General features: G+C 39.3%; 1 protein-coding gene across 2 annotated transcripts in view; it reads right to left on the bottom strand.

Annotated features, from left to right (window-relative positions):
- wnk4a (WNK lysine deficient protein kinase 4a) overlaps positions 1-24,720 on the bottom strand; it is a 46,980-nt gene that overhangs the window by 19,873 nt on the left and 2,387 nt on the right. For both annotated transcript variants that reach the window (XM_084937257.1, XM_084937258.1), the window contains exons 3-7: positions 8,969-9,141; positions 8,338-8,558; positions 6,571-6,728; positions 2,311-2,399; positions 662-881 (exon numbers count right to left, since the gene is read on the bottom strand). In XM_084937257.1, coding sequence (XP_084793383.1) covers positions 662-881; positions 2,311-2,399; positions 6,571-6,728; positions 8,338-8,558; positions 8,969-9,141 — 861 coding nt within the window. The remainder of the gene's footprint in view (positions 1-661; positions 882-2,310; positions 2,400-6,570; positions 6,729-8,337; positions 8,559-8,968; positions 9,142-24,720) is intronic.

Genomic DNA, 24,720 nt, shown 5'->3' with positions numbered 1-24,720 from the left:
CAAACCACTGATAATTAAATGGTGAGCTGTGACCTTAACATAGTACACAAGGTGTTCTCCTTAGGAGCTGCAGTGGATATAACAACAGAAAGGTAAAGGAACCACAATGATGTTGAGGTGGATGTGCTTTCACTGTTAGGGTTAAGAGTCAAACCCCATACAACTCTAATTAAATTGAACTTATTAAGCTTTTCCTAATTTTCTGTCACATTTATTCTGTTACAGTTCAGGATTATCATGTTAAACATAACCAAGCTTTGAATATTAAGGCCACAATAATAGGACAGGTATCCCTCTCATATCTTCTTTAAACCTATTGTTTGTGAGGGGCATCCAATTAGAAGAAAGATTGATTAAATCGCACCTGGAAATATTACAACTGAATCCACTTTTAGTTGTCTTTCTAATCATGCTAGTGTCCAAATTAGGTTTTTGTTGCATTGAGGACCCTCATCCACCCTTCATTTGGAAAACCTAAAAAACCCCTAAAATCGTAAATGAAGATTGGGATGCAGAGAGCACGTGGAAGTTGGCTAAGTTGGCCTCTATCTGCTGATCAGGAATCAGTTACTCCATTTCCTCACCAACATCTGTTACAAACCTGGTCAGTAAAGCAGCAAATATTGACCTCACAAAATCCTTTCTTCACGTGCCAACCTACCATTTCCTGTGCCACCTCCTCAGGGACATCTTTGTAGAGCTCGAAGAGGAACTCGATGGCGTTGTTGTCCTTGTACTTCCCGTGGAGCTTCTTGGTGTCATCCATGCGCAGCCACAGCTTCAGGCCTGACTTCACCATGTCATCCTCCTCTGCCAACTCCACATGTACGCCATTGTTTTCCTGGAAGAAGGGGTGATCCAGAAGGTCCTGAATGGTGTACCTATAGAGAGAAAGTAATTTGTTTTATCGCACTTAGGGTTGCTATTGCAAGGTTATTTCTCATAACATCCGAAACTAGTTTCACTTCAGTTTAAAAACAACAACAAAAAACCCCCCAAAAAAACCACAAGATGTGTACCGGTATAAAGGAGCTGAACTGAAGACTTTTTTACAAAGTTTTCTTTGTAATTGTTTCAAATAAATTAAGTAACTTGCAATTGATTTGCAATTGAAATCCAAATCAAATGCTAAAATATACTTTCTTCCGAGTAAATGCACTTTCTACCACTAATATATGCCCATGAGTACAGTAGTATCTGGTCAATGTTGTTTATATGCTAAAAATGGGTAATTTTAGTTACTAGGTGGGTTTTAGGCATGCATATTTCAACTTTTGTGACAATAAATGAGATTTTATTCCCATGAAATTAAATCAATAGTACACTTCCTTTAAGTGTTGCATGTGCATAAATGCTATAAAGGGGTGTTGCATGTGCATAAATGCTATAAAGGGGGCATTTTAGCTTGTTAGCTAAATTGTCATAACTACCATCATAATGGCCTCATAATAATCATGCATTATTAATTTTTTTTTATAGAAATGGGATGTTACTGCTGTGAAATAACTGATACAATGCTTTTGTAAGGTCTTATAGATGCTTAAATGCTAAAAATGGGCAATTTTAGCCTTTTGCTAACTAACAACATGATGTCATGTAAGAGGCTTCAGGGGCCTAAGATGACCTGTGCCCCAAGCTTGGTTGGTCAACTGTTAAAGGTCTATGAGGAGTCTGTGAACAAGGCAACAAACAGACACACAGACAGAGATTTTGTGTAATTTAAAGATTTTTACTTCAGATGTTCAGCTCATATCAGTCCACTTCACAGATTACAGCACACTAAATCAGTCATGGCTGTGTGTTTATGAGATTAACTGTGACTCGGTACTGAGCATGAATTGGAGTACAAACTGCCCACAATGCAGCCTCACTGCAAATGTGCTGAAAAATAGCAGCTTTTGTGCTTCAATCATTAGAGGAGTCATGACTAAAATACCCATCAAAATTAAATTTAACACAGTGGTTTTCAAACTGTGAGGGCAAATGCCACTTCAGGTGGCCATCTGGAGGGTAGGATATACAAATATGAATTCTTAAAAAAAAAAAAAAAAAAAAAAAAAAAAAGGTTTTATGATGTGATTGCATGAATCTTTATTTAAGGAAATTCAACTTGCATAGAACAACTGATGAAAGTTTAAGAAGTCAGAACCTGTGGTTCTCAATTTGTATAATTTAGGCCATTTTAAGGCTTTTTAAAGTCCTCTAGACATCATGTATGTGCTTTCTGAAGCATAGTGCAACATAATAATTGAAAATAGTGAAGAGCAGAAAAGATGATATAAATAATAAAGTGTGTGCTTTCATTGTTACCTTTCATCTTTGTTCATACGGATGCAGCCCTCAATGATCTCCTTAAGTTCTGGGACTTTGACTTTATAGAAGCTGTCAGGTTTAATGCCCTGTGCAAACAGATAAGAACACAGAGTTTAATTTCATCTATTAGGCTTAATAAAAAGTGTAGGAGGGAACACAGACTGGAGCTTTATGCAGAAAAGTTAGCAACAATGATCTCCTCCCACAGTTCTCCTTCTGAGACGATCGGATCAAAGCGGTGACAGCCGCTCCCGGCTGCATCGCATGTCTGATGTATTGTCTGCTTTGTGACATCTGCCACTAGCCAGCATGACATTTGGCTTTGCGACCATGTCAACACCAGAGGAGAACAAAACCAAGAGCTCAGGATAAATGAAAAAAAAAAAAAACCCAGCAATGCTCTCCCTTCTTTCCTTTCCCTTTAACTTACACCAATCCTTGCACCGATTTTTATTTTTATTTTTAACTCAGAACAGTTGCTGTTTCCATGCAGTTTATCGCAAAATTATTAGGGTAGAACTTCTCAGTAATAAGAAATAAGGGAGTTCTTCTAAATGCTATCATCAGTATGTGCATAAGTCTGTGTACAGATTACAGCAGAGTTCCAAGTCCTGTAACAACAAAGATAAGAAAGGAAGTAACCAAGGTCATTTGGCCAGCAGATACCAAAGCAATGAAATGATGCACCCAAACACCTAAATAATTTGATTTACCAGTAAAAGGCTGAGTGGTACACTTTGTTATCTCATTTAAAGACAGACATGTCACTGCATGTAACTGGTTCTCTTTAATCAGGGTCACAAAGAACTTCAATGCATACTCCTGCTGCCTGTTTAAGTGGGGCAAATGCCAGAGCTTTGAGAGGAGAGACAGTGCAGTAACGCCATTCGTATTTGAATTTTTGGTTTGGTTTTTTTTTTTCCCCATTCTTTTGATAAAGCATCCCAACTACATGCCAGTGCAAACATAGCGCACTTCATTGCAGTTATAGACATGCTGTTTGTTTGTTTAAGCACTCTGCTGCAGTGTCCTCATACTGTGTAGGCACCTTGAGAGTAAATCCATTTTCCCTAGATCCAAATCTAATTTGTGACTCAGCTCCTTTCCGGTGGCGACGGCAGTCTACATGTAGATAAGAGCTTGAGAAACACACTGCGCTTGTATTAACTTTGGTTTGTGGGTCAGATTTTAATGTTGTTAGGAACATAACGATCAGTGAACCCAAATTATTTTACACAGATATGAGAACAAAGTGTGGTTATGTCTTACAAGTAAAGTGTGGTATTCTTTGAAAAAAAATTCAAGTATACTAAGGAGGAAAAAACTCTATAAGACCAAAATACCTAACACTTACTACTGTTTTCTAATTTTAATTCATTTTTCTTCTTCAGTTCACTTTCCAGACTGGTTGTTTGCTTCAAAAATGCTTTAAAAAATGTTTAGTTTTATCTGAGCATTTATTAATTTTGTAATAATGAAGATGAAAAGGTTATTTATTAGAGACAAATTTACGGACATCAGAACATTACTGCAATACAAACACTTGCCATCTGAAGACATATTATCATTAGTTAATTAGTTTGTCTCTATAGGCTTTCAGTCATACGAGCCATGTTAATCTCAAATGCTTGATAAGAAGGCAACTGGACTTTTTGTATTGATGAAGATGTTTCACCTCACATCAAAGACTCTTCTTTACTTGTAAAACAAGTAGCAGAGAGTCTCAGGTATTTAACAACCAGTGGAGATTGCCCCTTCGGAGGTGCGATTAATCTTATTAGCCATTGCGTGAGCCAAGGTATGAAAGGCTAATTATAATGACCATGTCCCCCACACAGATTCTTTCCAATGATTTTGATGAGGTGCTTTCCTTACATACTGAATGAATTCTGTTAACTGGTTTTATAAGAGCAAAATCAAATTCCACCTAAAAATATGTCTTATTCTGTACATATTTTTATTCCTACTATGACTTCACTACAGTATTAACTTCAATTTACTATACACATTTGTTTCTATATAATTTACACTACATGGACAAAAGTGGTGGACCATTAGTACATTACACCTGCAGGAACTGTGCAGCCATGGAAAGCCATGCCATGAAGCTCCTCTTTTTTTTTTTTTAGTTTTTGTACTAATATGGATATGAGATGAGGGGCTCAGCATTTGGTTACCTTTACATTTACAGCTGATCACAGAATATGTAGGAGGGAAGAAATTCCATTAACTGATATGTTACAACAGTAACAGTATTACGTTACAACAGTAACAGTATTACGTTACAACGTTTTGAATTCGGTGAAGTCTTTAGAACGAGCCAGTGTTTCACAGTTGTTTGGAAAGACGGACTGCTTGGCTGCTTAGTTTTATACACCCGAATTAAGGATCAAGATTAAGAGGTGTTATCCAATACTTTTGTCCATATTGTGTAACTGTACACACTGTTCCTGCTGTTTGCACTTTACTTAATCCTAATCTAATACAGTAATAATTTAACTTTATTTGTCTTTGGACCCTTCTTCCTCAAACATCACAAGGGCTCCCTGCACAAAGGCAGCTCTTTAATAAAATTCTTTCCTGCTTTGGAAGAACTTGACTGGCCTGCACAGAAGCCCCCAACAAAGCTTTGAAATAAACCTGAATGGCAACCACAAACTAGTCCTTATCAGCCATCATCAGTGTCGGACCTCACTGGTGCTCTCGTGGAACAAATCCCTCCAGCTAGGTTAAACATCTGGCAGGAAAGAGTTTAATAGCATCATCATTAATGACCCCAGAAGAAGTTCTTTATCTCAAACACAAAACCCAGGAAATCTTGCTAGATATGATGTCATTGTTTCCAGCAGTTTCTCAAATTGGGCATATACAGCAGATCACTCAAAACAGATGGAGTGGGGTTGTTCCATCCTAATGATTAATGTTCTTTTCTTGCTCACCAGTGTAGAAAAATGTGGATTTAATCATGCTGAAGAACAGCCTGTTCAAAAAACCTTTAACGGACGAAAGAAGCAGCTTCTGACACTGGTAAGCCTCCAATTGTACAAAGAAGGGGGGCGGGCTTTAATGGCTGAACCAACAGGTGTGTTTACTGTAAGTGTAAAAAGCAGGAAGAAAATAACAAAAATGAAATAAGGAAGTCCTAGTGGATAAAAATAGGTGTAAAATGCACAAGCACCCACATACTGTTGGTTATATAGCGTACATGAGAAAGCACGTTTCTATCCATTTACTTGGTGTATACTTAAATATGAACAAGGAGAGTCTGTAAACAGTCACGACAGAAGCCCGTCTGTCCTGCCTTTCATATGTCACGCTATATTGGTTACTGCAGGCCTTTTTAATAGCAGGTGACTTCAGCTCCACATAAACACAAAGCATTAACAAATCATAAAAAACAGCAGCTAATGACTGTTTTTTTTTCATCATGATGTATGCCTAAGCTTCTCCACATAATGCTCCTGTTTGTGGAGGAGCCAGGAGCACTACGACTTGTTGGCATTGTCACTTTCTCACTTTCCAGCCTCCGTCAGACACGCTGTTTGCTTTGCATACGCGACACACAAGAAAGAAACAGGCCTCTTTGTGGAGTAAGGAGTGAGACACATTTTCCAAAACATATAATCCTACAGTCGCCTGCTCTCGCCCACCGTGGCGTCACGGATGTGCTTGGCACCCCCCAAGAACAGCCTGAACCGCATCAGCCTGCGTTCTCAAAATCCACTTCTTTAAAGCCCATTTCATCGTCAGACAGATAAATTCCAATGCCAAAAAAAAAAAAAAAAAAAAAAAAAAGGATTCCATTCACTAAAACATCTGCAATCTGTTAAAATATTTTTTTCTGCAAGGCTTAAATCAGTTCAGACAGAAAATTAACAACATCAGTGTCAATAGGTCACCTCAGTTTTCTGATGAAACACTTTCATTACCAGGGGAATATTCCCGTGAAACAACAACCAGGCCTGGTTAAACAGCTGGTAAAAGACCGTGGCAATCATTAAGTAAAACATGTGCAATCCTGTGTCAGGATGGTACACAGTACACTTCTGCATGCTGAAGTCGTAATGGACAAAACTAAGCCTTTAATAGATGTAGTGATGATTTCAATCCCAATTCATGTGCGTTTTACGTATTTCTAATTGTACGAATAAGATACCCTGGTTCCTCTCCAATTCCAGCATGCACACGGAAGAACACGTGGACAATCACACTAAATATGGGGGGAAATGAGGTAGTTCTCGTCTTTGCCTTACTCACACTGGTGACTTTGCGGTAGATCTGGGCGGCATTTTGGCACTCAGAATATGGGTACTCAGATGTGGCCATCTCCAGGATGCACATTCCTAAGGCGTAGACATCCACCGCTTCATCATATTTCTCCTCGTACATCTCTGGGGCCATAAACTCAGGTGTTCCTGTCAGGGGTCAGGGGAGAAGAAAAGGTTTAAAGGTTGTTCTATTATTTAAAATCCTTGACGAGCCATAATAAGAGTCAAGGACCCTTACTGGACAGTGTGATTGCCACTTTAATGGCATCAGAACAAGCTTTAAACATGAGGTGAGCTTTTTATGTAACAGTTACCTTAGTAGTATTATGTCTCGTTTTTTAACTGCTAAACTCTCTGCCAAAATGACCTGCTAGTTTCTGCTCAAAGTAGTTGCCTGATGCAGTTAAAACCTCAGCTGACAAGAAATTTGAAAATCAAACAGCTCAAAGATGGGGTATTTTGAGAAAATTAATACTTATTTATAGTTGATAAAGATTTTAAAATAACAGGAGCAACTTTCTAGAACAAGAGACCTAATACATATAGTAAACTAAGTGAAGAACATGTGCAGTCTTTTCTCGTGACAGTTTTTCCTGTGCACAGGACAAGCTGTATGCAATGCAAGCCATGTTTATCCTTTTTCTACAAGCAGCCATTCAACTCTGTTCCTGGAATCTATTAAAGTAGTTTTGCATGATGCACAGTTCCCCATAATTCATCTTATGGGTGCAGCCCCTTCCTTTACTACTCTTTTAGCAGCATTTACCATCCCCAGACTTTGAGGTAAAAAGCACTGCTGGGACACTGAGCCACTGCAGGTGAGGCGTGAACGACCAGAGGAAAAACATGAAGTGGAACAGAGCTGCAGGAATGATGTTTTTAAAGAAATATAAACAAACAAGAATTTCCTGACATTTTTATTTAGATAAAATTTAACCTGCATCCTTCTTTTTTAAGTCACTAATGATTAATATTCATGATTGTTAGCAATAACAGCTGCTAACTAAGGCATGCATGCTTATATTAATGTATATAATTTCCAATTTTTATGGCCTTTTAGCCCATTAGCATGCCATCATTTGCTAATTAGCACCAAGTAGACAGTACAGTTAATGGATGCTGATGGAAATGTCATTTGTTTTGCAGATATTTAGATTTTGGCATTGCATGAAAAGCAGGTATTACTAGCATATAGCTCTTGAGGTCCTTTACTCTGGTCCAATGTTATAGTCTGACTAATCATTACAGCCAACAGCAGAAAAAAATCTTGTTAATGTTGTTTGCTGATAAAAAAAGGTTAAAAAATGTTCCTCTTGTTAAAATACCCCAACACACTGTGTTTGATTTGGACCAAATGATTTAAAATCAGTGCCACTTTCAACAAAAATCAACAAGTTATTATCGTGCATGTGACGGCTGGCACTCCCTGGATGTAAGTGATGGGATGGGCAAGTTCCAGGTGAAATTAGAAGCCATTTGGTTAATGATGCTGCATTTAAAAATGCAGACAGGAATTTAAACAGAGGCATTCATGGTAGTATGAGTACAGAGGAAATAAGAGTAAGCAGAAACAGGAGGGCCTTTACACAAATGCAAGGCCTGTAAAATGCCATTGGATTTTCCCACCATTTCAAGACCATTTTAGGGCATTTTGCATATAAAATTATATTTTCATATCATTATTAACCGATAAATTGTGCTCTGGATGCCATTTCTTTCGTCTAGCAGGGTAAACACAGACTAAATTAACACTTACCAATGACACTTTTAGCAAAAGAGGCACTTTTGAGAGTGGCCAGCCCCAGATCTCCAATCTTGACAGAGCCTGTGGGGCCAGTGATGAAGATATTATCACATTTGAGATCCCGGTGGATGATGGGAGGAGTGCGTGTGTGCAGGAAGTGCAGCCCTTTCAGGATCTGACGACTCCAGCGCTGGAGCAGCTTCAGCTTCATCTCTTTGAACCTCTTCAAGTACCTAAAAAGAAAACAAAAAAAAGAGGATAAGAATCAGTCCAAACATATCAAAACACGGAAAGAAAAGGAAGCTTTTAAGTGCTACAAAATAATTAATCTCTTATTTTGACAGCCAAGAGGAAGTTTTAAAACGAGTGAGTTTCCTGAATTCGCTCCTAGAACATTGTTTCCAAAGTAGAGCTTTCATCATTACTTAAAGGAGAAGTTGTCAAACATGACACAAATATCCTTTTTGGTATGCAAGACTTGGCAAGTTTTATTTAGAAACAGAGCATCAGCTACTTGAGACAAAAATGAACCGTTTTTAGGTTTGTGGACTTTGATCTATACATAAACTGCAGTCTTTTATATGCATATACACATGCAAATCTGCAGTTTAATTCAAAAGTGGAACTGGACACAGGGACTCACGTCTTGAGCGTGCCTGAGGTCATGAGTTCAGTCACTAAGATGATGCACTTATGGCCCTTCATTGTCGACTTCCAGGAGTCGTGGAAGCGCACAATGTTCGGATGCTGCAGCCCTTTTAGCATCTCCACCTCCTCGCTGAAACGCTGACGCTCTGCCTTGGTTAACTTGCGAGTCTGTAAAAAAAGTTAATAGGCATTTATTAATATTGAGCACTTTTAAGACACCAATATGTTGACCACCTTCAGGATATGAACATTAAAAAAAAGACTTAAAATCTGCTGATCATGTAAAATGATTGAAAGCTTTACAACCATGACTAAGTGGGGTAAGATTGCTTTGCCATAAAAATGCAGTTGTGTTGATGGTTGAGTTGTAGCTGTAGTAAAATTTTAACGTGCACATGCTCTGGTCCCGTCAGGGTTTTGTTTGATTACATAAGTTGGCAGCAATAAACACAGCAAATACAAATGCATGGGAGCGATCTGATAAATCACTGTTACTTTAGCTAATGAGCTCACTGTGGGATTGGAAACCACAGGTTCATCCATCTGGGTGACCCTCCAGTTGCATAACAACATTTATTTTCCAATGAGAGGAGCTCTGACTTTAAAAATTTACGGAGGAAGTTTCTAAAATCTGTAAAACTGCACTGAAGCAAACACAGCAATCACATCGGACAAACAAAGACATTTTTGTGCTTCCTTCTGGATGAATGGCCCAATTTAGCGACTGGTGGAGTAACTCTGCCTGCGGTGGGCGGTTGGTGGAAAACTCCCAAGAGACTTCAGGACCATGAATTCTGCATTGAGGTAGATTTCTGGGGGGGAAAAAAGCTCTACATGTGTTTATGCTTACAATCAGCTTGACCACTGCTGTCTCCCTCCTCTCAACGTTTTCCCAGCGAGGCTAATGCTGAGCTATCAACACAGGAGGCAGACTGTCTGAAGAACTGCACAGTCTGATGTCACACAACGAAACGCTACTCTTACCTGCGTCAGTCACCTGTCAAACTGTCATATTACACCAGCAGCCCGAGTATGTGGCTCTGAGCTCAAAGGCGAAACACAAAGGAGACCTCTGACCAAGTGAATTACTTTTAGGTCAACAGTGATCAGTTTATGATGTGAGGACAGGCTGCAGCTTATTCCTCATATATAAAGAGCTCTGTCAGAAACACTAAAAGCTTTGCATAAAAGAAAAACATCTTGGCGTAAGGGTCAAAAGGAATAGTTAGAACTGCATTCAAAAAAGCTATTAAGCAAATAAGAGTAAGTCACTTCAATTTTAAGCTAATGTTTGATGGCTACACTTAAATTAGCTTTATGGACACTGAGGTTTAGAGCCGTAATGGGATTATGTGCACTGAAAATAAGGGAAAATATGCAACATGATACAAATTATGGCATGTTTGTAGCTTGCATGAGCCAGGGTGAGTCAATGAGTGTACGGTTTGATGTGCATCTGGATATTTATGTATCTAAGATGACAACATCAGATAACTCTCCTGCAGAGAGTCACCTGTGCAAAGAAATGAAAGCTGTTTGCAGGACAGAGGCGGGGCAACTTGTGGCACGCAGTCTAGCCACTTGGAGTCCCGGACGCCCCCAAAACCACAAGATTTACTACAGCTTGGCAAACAAGATGGCACGGCTGCAAATGACAACAGCATAAAATGCAGGCCTTCTTGGAAAACCAAAATCTTGCTGTAGCAACTGTGAAATACAGCGTTCAGAAAAATGTGAGCTGCCAAACTAAGCGGCACCGATAATGGGTGATTACTTCATGTGACTCATCCAAACCCGTCCTCTATTTAAAGCAACCATTGTTCATTTAAAAAGCCAATAACTGAACAATGTAGGGGAAAATTAGCTGCAGATGGAGACAAGAAAAGGAAATTATGAGCTGCATTAACACTGCAGTGCAATCATCTAATTACACTGTTGTTGATACTGGCCAATTTCAGGGTGACTTAACAACACCTCCTCCCAGTTAAGCTGTGACTAACAGAGGAATTGAAAACCAATCGTGTTCCATTATGTTTTAGTTTTACTCCAACCGTTTCCTCATTAGGGCAGCGGCTGTTTGATCAGAGTATAACTTCATAAGCAGGAATATTCATTTTATTATTACAGACAACTGTAGCCCGTTTTAGTTATAAGCCCTCTGGCATTTCCTAAAGAAGATACCCCCATTCTGCAAGGCCTCTATCCAACTTTTCCATGGTATATTAGCAGGCCTGCATCTGTCCCAAACCTCTCACTCTCTCTTTCTTCCACCTCCCCTCTCTGAGAATCGAGGCCAACATAGGTTGCATAACACCAGAGAAAGCGATGCAGGGGGGAGCAACAACAAAAACAAATAATCTCCATTTTGAAAGGACAAGTGGGTATATCAATAAAACAACCTCAGAGTCAGAGGTGTGTGAGCATGCCTCTGCAAAAGCTTTTCTTCTACTGCAGCCTCTTCCAGCTAGATGATTTATTCTTAGCCACTCAGAGGTGTGTGTGTGTTAAGTTGGGGGTCTGCAATGGTTGGGGTTGGAAATACTTCAGTTCAGAGCCACATAAGTGGAGTTATATAAGCAGTGTTGATGGTAGAGGAGGCAGGGGTATTAAGAAGTCCCTGTCAGCGCCCCTATTATGAGAACAGGGACATGGACACAGCATGTCAGCCAACATTTGCACCAAACCAGGTGGTGTGCAGTGCATACTCTGACTTAGTACAGGAATGAACTGTGTGCATTTAAACAGACGCAGAAAGTACGTACGCGAGTTGGGGAACATCCAGTCAATGCAGATGGACTGCAGCATCCGCAGGAATCTTAACTAAATGCAGAGTGAAAAGTAGGGCAAGTAAAAAAAAAGAAGAAGAAAGAATTCAGTCTCACTACGTATAGCCTGCAGGAATGCGTCTTAAAGGTTTCAACTGACTTTTCAGTTCATTTCTCCTGCAAAAATAGAACTACTTCTATATCAGCCAGGAGTTTATTTTGTGATTATTCAATGACAGACCTTTAGGCACAGTGTAATAATAATGGTTACTTTTAATTACGTAATGCAGTAAGCCATTACCAAACCCTGTAGTAAACAATGGATTCTAACATCACCCACTGGTTTTAAATGCTGCATGATTAATCTTCTTGTACTGCTGCTCTTCAGCTGCTCCCTTTAGGGGTCACCACAGCAGATGATGTGTCACACCAACCCTCTGTATGTCCTCCTTTACTCCATCCATGAATCTCCTCTGTGGACATCGTCTTTTCATATATTAAACATAATCTCTTGCCAAATAATTGCTAGCTCAATATTTTAACATGATTTTTTTGTTGTTTTCTGTCAAGAAATTAAAGTTTAACTGGAAGAATTTGGGTTTTAATATGTTGGTGCAAGAACAAACTACAATCTGCGATTTTCTAGCGCTAACTATTTAAATTTGTAAACCAAACAAATAACTCATCAGTTAAAAGAAGGGAAAGATTAACTGATTATTAGTAGAAAAGTCCAGTTGTAGAATAATAAGAATAGTAACATTAGCTATAACAGTAGTTCACCTTATTGATATAATATTTTGATCATATTGTATTCAATTTTATTGAGCTACATACTCTTTATTTTATATTTGTTGTGGTTAAGTCAATTTAAACTGCAGTAACAAAGGAATTTCCCGACTCTGGGACAAATAATGTGTATCCTATCTTATCTTAAACTCTGTGTAAACCCACTTTGGGACTAAGGCAAGTTTTCCCTCCTCTTCCTGTCATTAAGTTATTATTTAAAGTGACGCTAACAGGCAATAACTCCTGTGTCCTGTGACGCTGACAGTGAGGAGCCCAGCAGATAAAAACCAGAGTTCGTCTTGACCCTTTAGCGACAGGAAGAGAACCTGCGCAGTTGCAGAATTAACAAACTAGTGTCCATCGGAGACAGTGATGACCGACTTGCCAAAAGGGAGGATTGAGGTCAAAGGCAACGTGGGAAAAAAGTCTGACCTCACAGCACTGAAACTGACATGCCCTCCCCTTGACTGACATACAGTTTGTATAAACACGCACGTAGGCACCTGCACTGGCACAGGGTCACATTTAGATGTTTGCAGGTGAGAACTGAAGCAGCAGTGTGCTCCTTCCAAGAAAACCTGACATGGTCTGTAAATGGAGCGGGCAGAGGGAGGTTAGCCATTAATCTCATAAGGATTGGGGAGTCAAACCAGCCTCTGACTGCTGCTCTCCTTCTGAGAGCCTGAATCGACTTGTGGCGCCCGCTAATTAGATACAGGATTACACTATATCTTATGTGTTTTAATCATGAAAAGTGGCCTGTCATAAAGTCTTTGCCAGTGCTGCTCAGACACTTTCAACATCATATTGCATTTTAGGGTTAATTTTGACACTGATACTGTTATCTTATAAAATTTTATGCATTTCACTTTATAGTTGGAAAAACTACTTTTACATGTGGTGACACTGTTTATAGCAGCGGTGGGCAATTAATTTCCCCAAGTGGTCACAATTAAGACCCAAGTGTAACATCTACTATTACCAGTAGCAGTTTATGGAGAGATTTAAAAAAAAATTACTGAGCCGAATTGAGTTCACCTTATTGGTTGGATTTGGTTTATAGGATACCGACTTGGTCGATTCGACCTCTACCTCTACTACAAGGCTATGTTTGTTTGCAAGCTGGGAGATCTTTTATCGCCTGTTGACTTTGTTATTCTTGACATCTCTTAACCTATCTGGTGTTTGCTTTTAGTAACTCATTAAAACGTCAGTCTTCTAGAAACTGCTCTGCATATATAGTACCATCCTGCGCCATCTCTGAGACTTCTTTTAAAGGGTTAGTCCTCTTGCCCTTTAGGCTGAGCATTGCGTCACGCAGTTACAGAGATGGGGAACTTTTCCTTGCACGTTACATCTTTGATTGGCTCTATCATTTTCTGTTGGCAGCTTGTAAGTAAGTAGTTCCTTAAACTTCAATTAGAAACTTTTGAAAATGCCAGCACAGTAAATGTGAATATGGACGATCAGTAGTTCTTAAACGACGTCATGTTCATGGCTTGTGAACTTGGCTGGTGTTTATGCAGTAACCTGAGGATCATTTTGAGCTGTAACACCTTTCAGTTGATATCTGAGCAATCTCAGGTCAAGAAAAACAGATGGAAGGACACTCTGACTCCTATCAGATGAAATAACTCTGCAAGGAAAGGATGTTTGGAAATGCCACAGTGCACAATATAATAGCTGTTCTATCTAATAGTATGATGAGTGTAAAAGGAACAAACACTTTGTCCTCCACAGGAAACACATTGAATCACTGAAAGATCACAAGATGCCTGAAGGTTGCAACTGGGAAGAGAACTGCCTTAAAAATAAAGCCAAATAGTTCAACTCGATGACTCCAAATGAGACTAAAAGAGTAGAAAAGGTTTACTTATGGGTCACACAAATTCTTTTTTTTTTTTTTTAGCTTTTTGTACTTCATAATGACATGAGAGTCTTTATCAGGAGAAAGACTTGAGTTCACACACAGTCATCCCCAGGGTTAAGAGAATGGCCAGAAAAAAAGAAAATATCAAGTTAGTGGCAAAAGAAAGGCCACACTGCTTTAAATTCATAGGACAGCAACAGCACAAATACAACACAACACAACACCAATAACCACTCTTTACAACCAAGATATGGAGAAAAGGTGGCATGGTTGGAACTGAGTGATGCTAATGTGTCCATATGGCCCAATATTTTTCCACATAACATCAATATGTTTGTTGAATTTATGCCACAATAAATTAAGGCAATTTTGAAGGCTAAATAAAGGAGGTCCAACCTGGTACTAGCAAGGTGTACAGTACTTGAGGAGTTTAAGAAAGGTAACTAAAATTTGTGTACTTGCATTGTTGTTTACAGGCAGCTCCTCAGTCTGCGCAGCTAAGGCCATTATTGTAAACTGCAGTAGACTCGACAGCCTGTCCTAAGCCGTCAAAGATACATCTTCTACCTCCAAAGAGCCAAGGCGAATCTGTGGGCTTTGAAACCTGATTAAACCAAGCCAACTGGCCGCACAACTGTGGCAGTCAAAAACAATTATCTGTACGAGTACATCTCATGACAGGGAGGCTCTCAGTTACAGCTTCTATCATTCTTTTTATCAGTACTTTGCTTTTGTGCCTCTTGGGACGACAGAAATTTGACAAACAAAGTTTACATCATATTTTTGACTGCGTTCAAATTCCACTTTTGGCCTTTTTAATATGAGTGCTAAAACTAAAAAGCACAAAAATAATTTCTGGTGATTTCCATCCAAAAACGCATCTTCATTTGGAAAAACAAATGCTGCAGATAATCTTCACACAATACCTAAAATGCAGTGAAGCTCCAACCACATTGGATGTTCCCACCAAACCCTTGATTCTCATTACAGGAATTCTCTCAGCAGTAATTGCTCAAAAACATTTGCAATAATTATAACCAGGCTGTAACTGACACACTATAGGCTTCAGCAAGTTCATGACAATACATATCTGACAGGCTTTAAAAGCTCGTTACTCCAGGGTGAATTCCTTAAACCAGTTTTTACAGTAACGTTTTCACAGAAATCGACAACACTGCTATAACATTATGTGAACCTGCCCGATTCTATGCCTTGTTTAAACCTAATCAAGCCAACTCCTCCCAACTATTCAGCATGGATTATAAAAATGACATCTTAAGTTGCTTAATATTGGATGCAAGTACAAGAAAATTACCTTAAAGATTGTTTGATTTCACTTTGAAAAAGTTTATAAGCTGGGACTAATCGGTTTTCTGTGATTAATGAGTAATTATCCATTCACCGTTTATTCATAGAAACGGTGTTCGAGTTGCCAGGTTGTAGAAGGTCCTACTAGAAATAATGCATTGCAGGTATAAAGGTTAGTAAATCATTAATTAAGGGGTCAACAGGCTTGGACATGCAGCACCTCTTTCACAGAGTGCAAGCTGCCCAACAGTCTACTGATGTTTTCTTGGTGAAGACAATCAATTGTCATGCTGGAAGAGATAAAGGGATTATTCAGAATTGGCAAGCTCCAAGTAATTCTTATGGATGTTGTGTAAAATCTTTGTAACTCATTAAGCATTAATACACATATTTTTACTCCTGCCTTGGTCATGATTTATTCACACTACCTGACATTTATTGCATCACGTGACTCCCCCAGGACAATCACAAGGAGTACCCATCAAGAATAATTTTCTCTGGATAAAAAAAAAGCTCTAATGCAAAAACACTCCACGCACACCAACTCCAAGCGAGACAATATGCTAAGCTTTCTTGGAAAACCAATTTGACAGAGATCACCCGAGAGGGTGTTGGAGTAAAGCCCTTTAAAGTTATGACCCCGGGCTGTGCAGCAAAGCAGAGCAAAGGTGCTTTCATCCCAGGATGTTTCTCTTTTTTATTATTAGTTTTTGTGATGTTAAAGCTGATAAAAACCCTCAGATATCACCCGAAATTCCAAATGTCTTACTGACATCTTATACCTGACAAATGTTTGACAAAGTGAAGCAAAATATGAAGCACGTGCTGTGTACAGATGGTATGTTTGGTCCGCTTTAAGTCTGGCTGCAGGAGGTTCAGAAGCATAGTGTTACACTTAAAACACGGGTCTGCTATCAAGTGCCACTGGCAACTAGCACCGGATACAGTTTACAAAGTGACGGTATGCAAGTGGTGCCGTATAACGGGAAGCTAACAGTATGAAAGATTTATGAATCCTTGACTAGCTGTTCAACTGTGTCCAACACAATCATACCTAAGCCTGAATGTGAGCACCAACTTTAGAAACCCACATAGCTTAGAGATAAATGGGATTTAAAATAGCACTACCAGTTCCATCTGGAGGAGGGGGACTGAATAAACAAATTACAGTGTTTGCTGATCAGTATTGAAAGGTGCCAGGCTCTAAGACAGAGAGAGCCATTACTGTACACCACATTGGCCAATTCATGCCAAACCTCACGTAACAACTTAGGGCACATTTACACCCCTGACACCTCAGTCCTGCACACTCAAACACACACGGTCAGTTCAGAAACGCCAAGGGGTGACCTTGTGAAGCAGCCTCTTTCCCTTACCAACTGTGGCCTCGGAGCCCCAACAGCTTTTAAAGCTTGAGGTCTTTAGTTTGTTTAGGAAGCAAGACCTAGGCCTCTTTGGGGCCCAAGCTGGAGGGTGACTAAATTCACCACCAAAGGAACGGCTGTAAACTCAAACACTGTCAATACTGAAAATACCGAGAAGGAAAGACATTTTCCAGAGTGGAGCTACTGCTGGGTTTATTTTTCTGAAAGCCCCTGTATACTGTTCTTATTATATCTTTGGCAAATGTTAATAATCGTGAGATAAAGTTTGTACTGAAACAGCCAAAAAGTTCAGAAAAAGATTACAGAAATTATTGTTGTGTTTATATTTAAGGTAAAGACCTTACAAATATTAATGAGAGATCCCCAGAGATCAGGTGTTCCTCCTATGAGCAACCACTTGGTGGTGTATGACAAAGAAAATCTCTTTCAACAGGAATGGACACTAGTGGCATTTGAAAAGTATCTTAGAGCAAAACAGCACTCCTAGTAATGTGAGACAAGCCCGCTGCCATTTTTAAACCAGAACTTTGGCCAGGAGAGGAAAATATGGACCAGAAAATATGAAAATATATCACAGGACACCCAGGATGATTATCAATCTGATGAATAATTCCCAACCAGAGTTATGACAAAGTATATTTTGTCTTTATGGGACATTATCTAAAGAAACAGATCTTGTTCCACCTGACACAGATCGTGACCAAGATTTTTGCAAGCCCATCTTACACAGTATCTCATGCAATTAACCTGCATAATTGCAGTTGCTGCACAGTGTCATGCGCAGACACTTTAAAAGTGATACAAATTAACTTGGGACCAGTTTCGATATGCAGCTACAAAAAATGAGGCTAATCTGGGCGCACACAGGCTAGTGCAACAAAAGCACACGAGCATCACTGGTATACACTGACAAGCCATATTAATACAATCTGCCTGCCATTGTGTAGGAACTTCCCTTAAGAGCTCTGACCCATATTGGGTAATGAACACAGAAACATAGAATGTCAACACTGGATTGTATAGAGGTGAGGCAAAAACGTTAGGCAGGATTTATACTCCTGCGTTATACTTCCACACCTTAGGTATAGATTGCACTCTGCACCTACCTAGAAATGTAACCAGAGGCCACCTCAAGGAGACTCGCAACGACTATGATCGACCTGTTCAGTACCAATGTTTCCTTCTACGCATTCCTCTGACCTACCTGTAACCTCGAGTCATCATGAGCCAAGGTGTGAATTCTGTTAGATATTGCCAACACCCTGCTATCATAATACGTTATTAAAGGTCAAAGTGTGAGAACACCTGAGAACGGATCTCAAGACTGCGTTACAGGTGGATGATAGTTGGCTATCTGCAAAAACTAAAAGAGAAGTCCAGTTTCTTTCAACTTAAGCGCTTAAGACTGCAATGACCTGGATGACTGAGAAGCTATAGAGACAGTATACAGATTCAGTGCAGAAGTATTCATTAAGCTTTAGGCTCTTTGACCTGAGCAGCTTTGGCAGGTCGGAGCATATTGTCCTGCTGGGTGAGGTTGAAGCCGTCAGGGAGAGCTGTCCCAGGGGTTGGGGGAGGTTGCTTGGGATATAATGTTTAGCTAGATGGTTCATGTTAAATCATCATCCCCATGCATGGCAGAAGTCATGGTTTCCCAACAGAACATTGCATTGTAAGGAGATGATCAATATTATTGACTTCACCTGTCAGCAGCCTTAATGTTGCGGCCCATCAATATGTATTCAAAGCACAGAAGATAAGAGGGAAAATATACTCATGCTCAAGACAATGTGATTACTGTAAACACAAAAGATTCCTTTAGAGGAGCAGATACCGGTGTCATTTTAAAGGGATCTCACGGGATAAACCCAATACCAAGAAACAAGCTTTCCATTGAGCCCCACGTGAAAAACGTGAAGCGGAGCAAGTGATTGTATAAAATATGGGTTACCAGAGCACTATTACTGGAAGTTGGAAAACTTTAAACAAACCTGGACTACTTACTGAAATCTCTCACATGAAGAATTGATTCACTGAGGAAAAATAATAAAAGCAATGACTCAGCAGATACAGAGCCTTTGCCAGTGGCACATTTTAGCACGTAAATTTCACTAGCTCTATCGCTACATCTCGAGGACGGAAAACCAGTTTCTAATCTGTTCTTTCCACTTGGTGTTTCCAGTCTGTGTCTGGCAGAGGTACATATAATAACTGAAAAGAGTATCATTTTTGTACATCTCAAGACATTAATATAATCTTATCTATTATCCTTTGTGTTAATCAAAACCTACGGAGTCCGTGGTTATTGTAAAAGCATTATTGTTGAAATGCTGTTTACATTGTTACCAAAACTGAGTAATTGGTAACAATAAGATTGTGTGACCTATCTCTGAATCCATTTCACATGTAATGTGTGCATTTGAGCTTGATTTCCCTTCTGTAACTACAACTCAAAGGACTGTGGTCCTTGTTTTATGAAGATACCATTAAGCTAATCAACAATTTTCAAAGGTGAATGTGGTTTTTGAAATCATTTATCATGAATGTTGACATAAATACTGAAAAAATTCCTAAAAGATAAAAATTATTTTATCTAAAGTGGGAAACTGCCAAAAACCTGAGGATTTCAAAACCACTGAGTGTACTACTCCCTGCACGCTACTGGAAGACTAGACAACATAAAAAGGACAAATATGAGACTGCAGTGCACAACTGAGCGTGAAGAAACAGCTTTTTCTGGTTTGAAAAACAGCCAACTTACAGCTGAACACTAAACACTGCAAGTAACTGCTTCATTAACTGGTCAGAGATGAATTATGCTGGTTTGTAAAGGGAATAGTACAAACTGTTGTACAAAAACACAGAACAGGTCTCAGTCTAAAATACTGAGTTTTAGGAGCGCTGGCAGTGAATTAGCTAGATTTGTTGCTTCCTTAATTATCAGTTAAAATGATTAATTAAATTATAACATATTAAATTTGTATTAGTTAACGTATGCCATTGGGAGAGAGGCAAGGGATGCTTCTGTGACCATCCATCCATCCATTTTTGGATCTGGGTTATTGGGCACCAATCTGAGCAGGAGATGCCCAGACCTCCCTCTCTTTGCCCACCACCTCTAATGTTTCCGGGGGGAAACACAGAGGTGTTCCCAAGCCTTCACAGAGATGTAATCTCTCCAGTGTGTGGGTCCGACCTGGGTTCTTCCCCATTCCATTAAAAAAAACATGAGTCTTTAAAAGTAAGATTTCTGATCAGTTTCTTCTGTATTAAACAATATTTAATATGATTTTCTTTGATGAACAAGAAGACTTTTAACACTCCCAAACTTTTGATTAGTATCCAAGATTAAACGTATAACTGTGGATTACAAAGTTAAACTATTATTTAATCAAGCGGGTCCTACTTCTGGAACTTATGTCTAAGAAAGCATCAATAAGCAGTCTCCTTGTGTGTGGATTAGGTGAGTGACAGGTCCACGGTACAGTAACCAGTCCATCAAGCAAATAGAAAAAAAAAAAAAAAAAAAGAAAATCCCACACACACACTCACCTTTATACCTACACAAGAACTATGGTTTCCAGTGTAAACACACAAACACACCCAATGGCCCTGGGCTCAAAGCCCCTAAACAAAGAGCCTCATGCTGCCTCTGCTTGTAGCTACAGTATCCACCCTCACTAACCTGTTATCAACAGCAGCCAATGAGACACTGCTATCTAGGCACAGTGCTGTCAGTATTCTGAATGATACAGACAAGCTGTATCTTGCAGAGCAATCACCAAGACGTGCATATTCAGTACAGTACAAATTTCACAGGTGACCAGTGTGCTCAGTAAAGGAAAAAAAAACAACAAACAGCGGGCCCCACGTCAAAATGACGTTATGCCATGTGTACATGTAGGCTATCGCTGTGCGCCTTCTTAACTTTCTCCTCACAGAACATTGGCTCACCCTGATAAGCTGATTTTGGGTGCACTTTGGGCCTTACAAGGAAAGACCATGTTGATGTTGGCTACAGTAGAGCTGATAGGAAGCCCATGGCTTGTCAGTGAACACTAGCCACATTCAGATAAAAGTTACACAGCCAGGCTTATACTATGAAACCCAGGCTAGCATGAGTGAGAGAGGGGGGGGGGCCACAGAAATCTTGGGGCGTGCCAAACTAGATTTAAGCCTTTTTGTTTAGCCTCATAACTATACGGACACAGTAGCAAGACATTAATAAGGTTTTACAGCTTTAATTTAATCTGCTACTTCGATGTGAGTATTAAAACTCTGAGCTAAAACGTAAACACTACACCAAGAGCCCAGTTTCACTGCTTCAGTAATGTTTCCAGGTCTTACTACAACTCGGCTGATGTAAATCTTCCATCACTACAATCTACCATCCTTTTTTTTGCACCTAGACACAGGAACTATGTTTACTAGCGGCAAAAGAAATAAAGCACTGAAACAACAGGCAGTTATTTTCAATATCAATTCATTAGTTGTGCATGTTTTAATGAATTCATTGTTTATATCTGGAAAAATACTGGACAAGCTAGCCTGTGTGAGCATTCTGTAGTTTTCTGTATGAAAACTACCAGTTTATAATGGGTAAAAACCACTAAAGAAATGGTTAATAACAGCCCAATCTACATGCTTCAACAGCATTAAGTTTTATTTGTTTTAGAAGAAGCATTAGCTGAGGAAAAAAAAATCCTCTTAAACAGTTTGTGACCATCAATAAAACCTCCAGGGTGCACCAACTTTAAAGATCTGGTTTCTCTTAATCAGCAGAAAACAGTCTTTCAGCCCGTATTTATGCATCTGAGGACCTGGTATTAATTGGTTGTGGGTGCTAAGGCCAGCCTTCCATTAATAACAGCCCTCATAAAAACACTGCACGATAACAGAAACTGTGTTGGTTTAGGTTTAAAAATGAACCAAGCGTATAAAAGTGCCTGAGACGCTGAGGGGGCAAGGTTGGAGAGAACTGCTGGAAAGTGCTGCCCTTGAATAAGATCAGGTATTGTGCAACATATGCCCTTTACAAAGGATCACCAAAAAGGATATGTGCCTCAGTGAACTCATTCCTATCAGTTACTAAGTAGCTCAGTGTGCTGTTGCAGTCACTTGTGAGGTGCTGAACCTCCAAGCTCATTAATCCATGCAACGGTCAGCATTTTAGACGCAGTAACAGCAACTCTTCCTTTTGACTCAATGCAGTGCAGTGAGAACAGTATATGAATGGGAGGAACAGAGGGCCACACAACAGCTCATCAATTTTTCATTTCCTCTGTATTAACTTAAAAGCTCAGTGGTCAATACCTATATGGCACCTGTGGGTGAGCAGTTGCTAGGTAGCTGCCACCTGTAAAGCAACATTATCAAGCAGCATTTAAACTCTTGTTTTATCCATGACAAAAAAAAGAGATGTATGCAGCCATTAAGAGGTCTGGAGGCTGAATGACCAGTGCAGAGACACCAACACTAACAAATACACAAAATGACCAAAAGTACAAGTGGAACTAGTTTTTTTATCCTGCTTCATGGGCATCTGCGATGTGATGTAAACTAAGTCTTCTTTCTTTAAAAAAAAAAAAAAAAAAAAAAAAAAAAGAAAGAAAGAAAGAAAAAAACTTTACAGAATCCTCCACAGAAATGTGGAGGATTCTGTAAAATTTGCAATGCTTATGCAAGAACTACGAGGGCGACTTTAATGGCGATTTGGATGAAGAGAAAAAAATGTGAGAAGTGTGGCAGATGCAACTGAGCGTCTAAAGATAACCAAACAATCGGCACAAGTGTTTGGGTACAGTTTGTTTTTAAATGTTCTGCAGCATCCACTGGGTGTTACTTTATCAGCTTGCCAGCAGACTTATATAATCAGTTAGTGATATTTTTGCCATGTCCATCCGGTTTTAAATGCATTGATAAGGTGTGTGTACTCAGCACAACATGTGATTAGGAAGAACAAAAGGATATGGATGAGCAATATCTGACTGTTTGCACTTGATCTTAAACCCAAAATAGCAAAGATCACATAAGAGCAAGTAATCAAGTACTGATTCTGATCAGTTCCTTATTTTTGAAGCTCACCCAGCATTAATTATGAAATTTGAGAATTTAAAAAGAAATCTGATAACACATGATCCAGAAATGTTTAGCATTAACATATAAATAAATAAATAAATAAATAAATAAATAAATAAATAAATAAACAAACAATGATGATGATAAAAGAAACAAATTGTATAAACGTGACTATTAAACACCAAAATAACAGGATGTTTTGCTTCCTGGAGCACAAAGTGTAAATAGACAACACTTTATGAACTGCATGAAAGTTTCTTACCTGTGCTTCAACTGGCTGGTAATGTTGTGAATACATCATTCATGTTTTAAATAATAAAGAGTGAAATTAAAAGCCCTCCCTCACAATGTTGGCGCTGGATACAAAAAGAAGTCTATAAGAAAACAGCAGAAAAGCTCCAACACACTCAAACTAGTGATCTTCCTCAGACGTGTGTATGATTTCACAGCGTTTATATCTTTCAGGGGTTTTGTAAGCTTAAGGAAGCTTTGATTCTAGTGAGTGACTACTTTTCTCTGTATTAGTACAAGCCTTCATTTGGTTTATGAAGAGAGACAGCACACAAAAGTTTTCAGTGGCTTTAATGTCTCATGTCATAGAGGGTTCGGCATGTTTTGTTTACCTTTTACGTGATCGCACAATGCCTCCCTGTAGACGCCGCCCAGACTGCAATGCATTCAGCATAACAATGCAGCCCAACCATTCACAAAAGAACACCTCTCTGTGTCACAGTGACAATTATGATGAATTGAAGTTCTGATCTCTATAACTAGATGTGCTTTAAAACCTGTTCTGTATTCTGAACAGCTTAGAACATCCAGCAGATTAGAGCTCAGGCTCTGTAATACATAGTTAAAAGAGCTTAAGGCATTTCTACCTGAGTTGCAGTGACGCACCTTCCACTGCTGCTCCGTCAACATTACAGGAGCGATCTCTGTTTAGCCACCAACACTCAGCTTTTGAGTTTCACTTGAGCATCAAAGGTGGACGGGGTGGTGATTTCACTTAAGAAATGGGACTGAATCTGAGTCCGTCTCTTTGAGGTTAAATTATCACAGCAGTAACCATATCAACAGTGGTCACCTTTAAGCTTATTAGGAGCGATTAAGGAGCTTAACTGGACTCATGTCTCAAGTAAAGAGATGAAATAGCATGCTTGTTTCCAACACAGAGCCACAAAAAAAGATTGCTGTACTTTTCACTCCACAGAAGGTAAAATCAGGGTTATGTCTGACCACAAAGTACCCCAATGGACCATTGCGTTTATTTGACTCAAACATGTGAAACATCAATGCCTGTGTTGCATGATGCAGGTAATGGGTCATCTGTGCCCCAAGCAGGAGCCTGTGTGACTCTCCATCTGCTTCCTGTTAACAGATACCTGTGTGACTTGACAGACAGGTGGGCTCTGAGGCAGAAGGTGCTAGAGCTTGAGCCTTAAGGGCAGATTCCCTTCATGCCCATACAATCTCTTATTATCTGCACTCCGATGGCTTCTGTAGAATATAACTACACAACAAAAAGTAGCTCTGTGCATTTTTTTGTAATTCAGTA

This window comes from Perissodus microlepis, chromosome 8 (genome assembly GCF_051167445.1).
Source record: "Perissodus microlepis isolate ML-2025 ecotype Zambia chromosome 8, ASM5116744v1, whole genome shotgun sequence".
Lineage (NCBI taxonomy): Eukaryota > Metazoa > Chordata > Actinopteri > Cichliformes > Cichlidae > Perissodus > Perissodus microlepis.
This window is presented reverse-complemented; position numbering and strand designations above follow the sequence as displayed.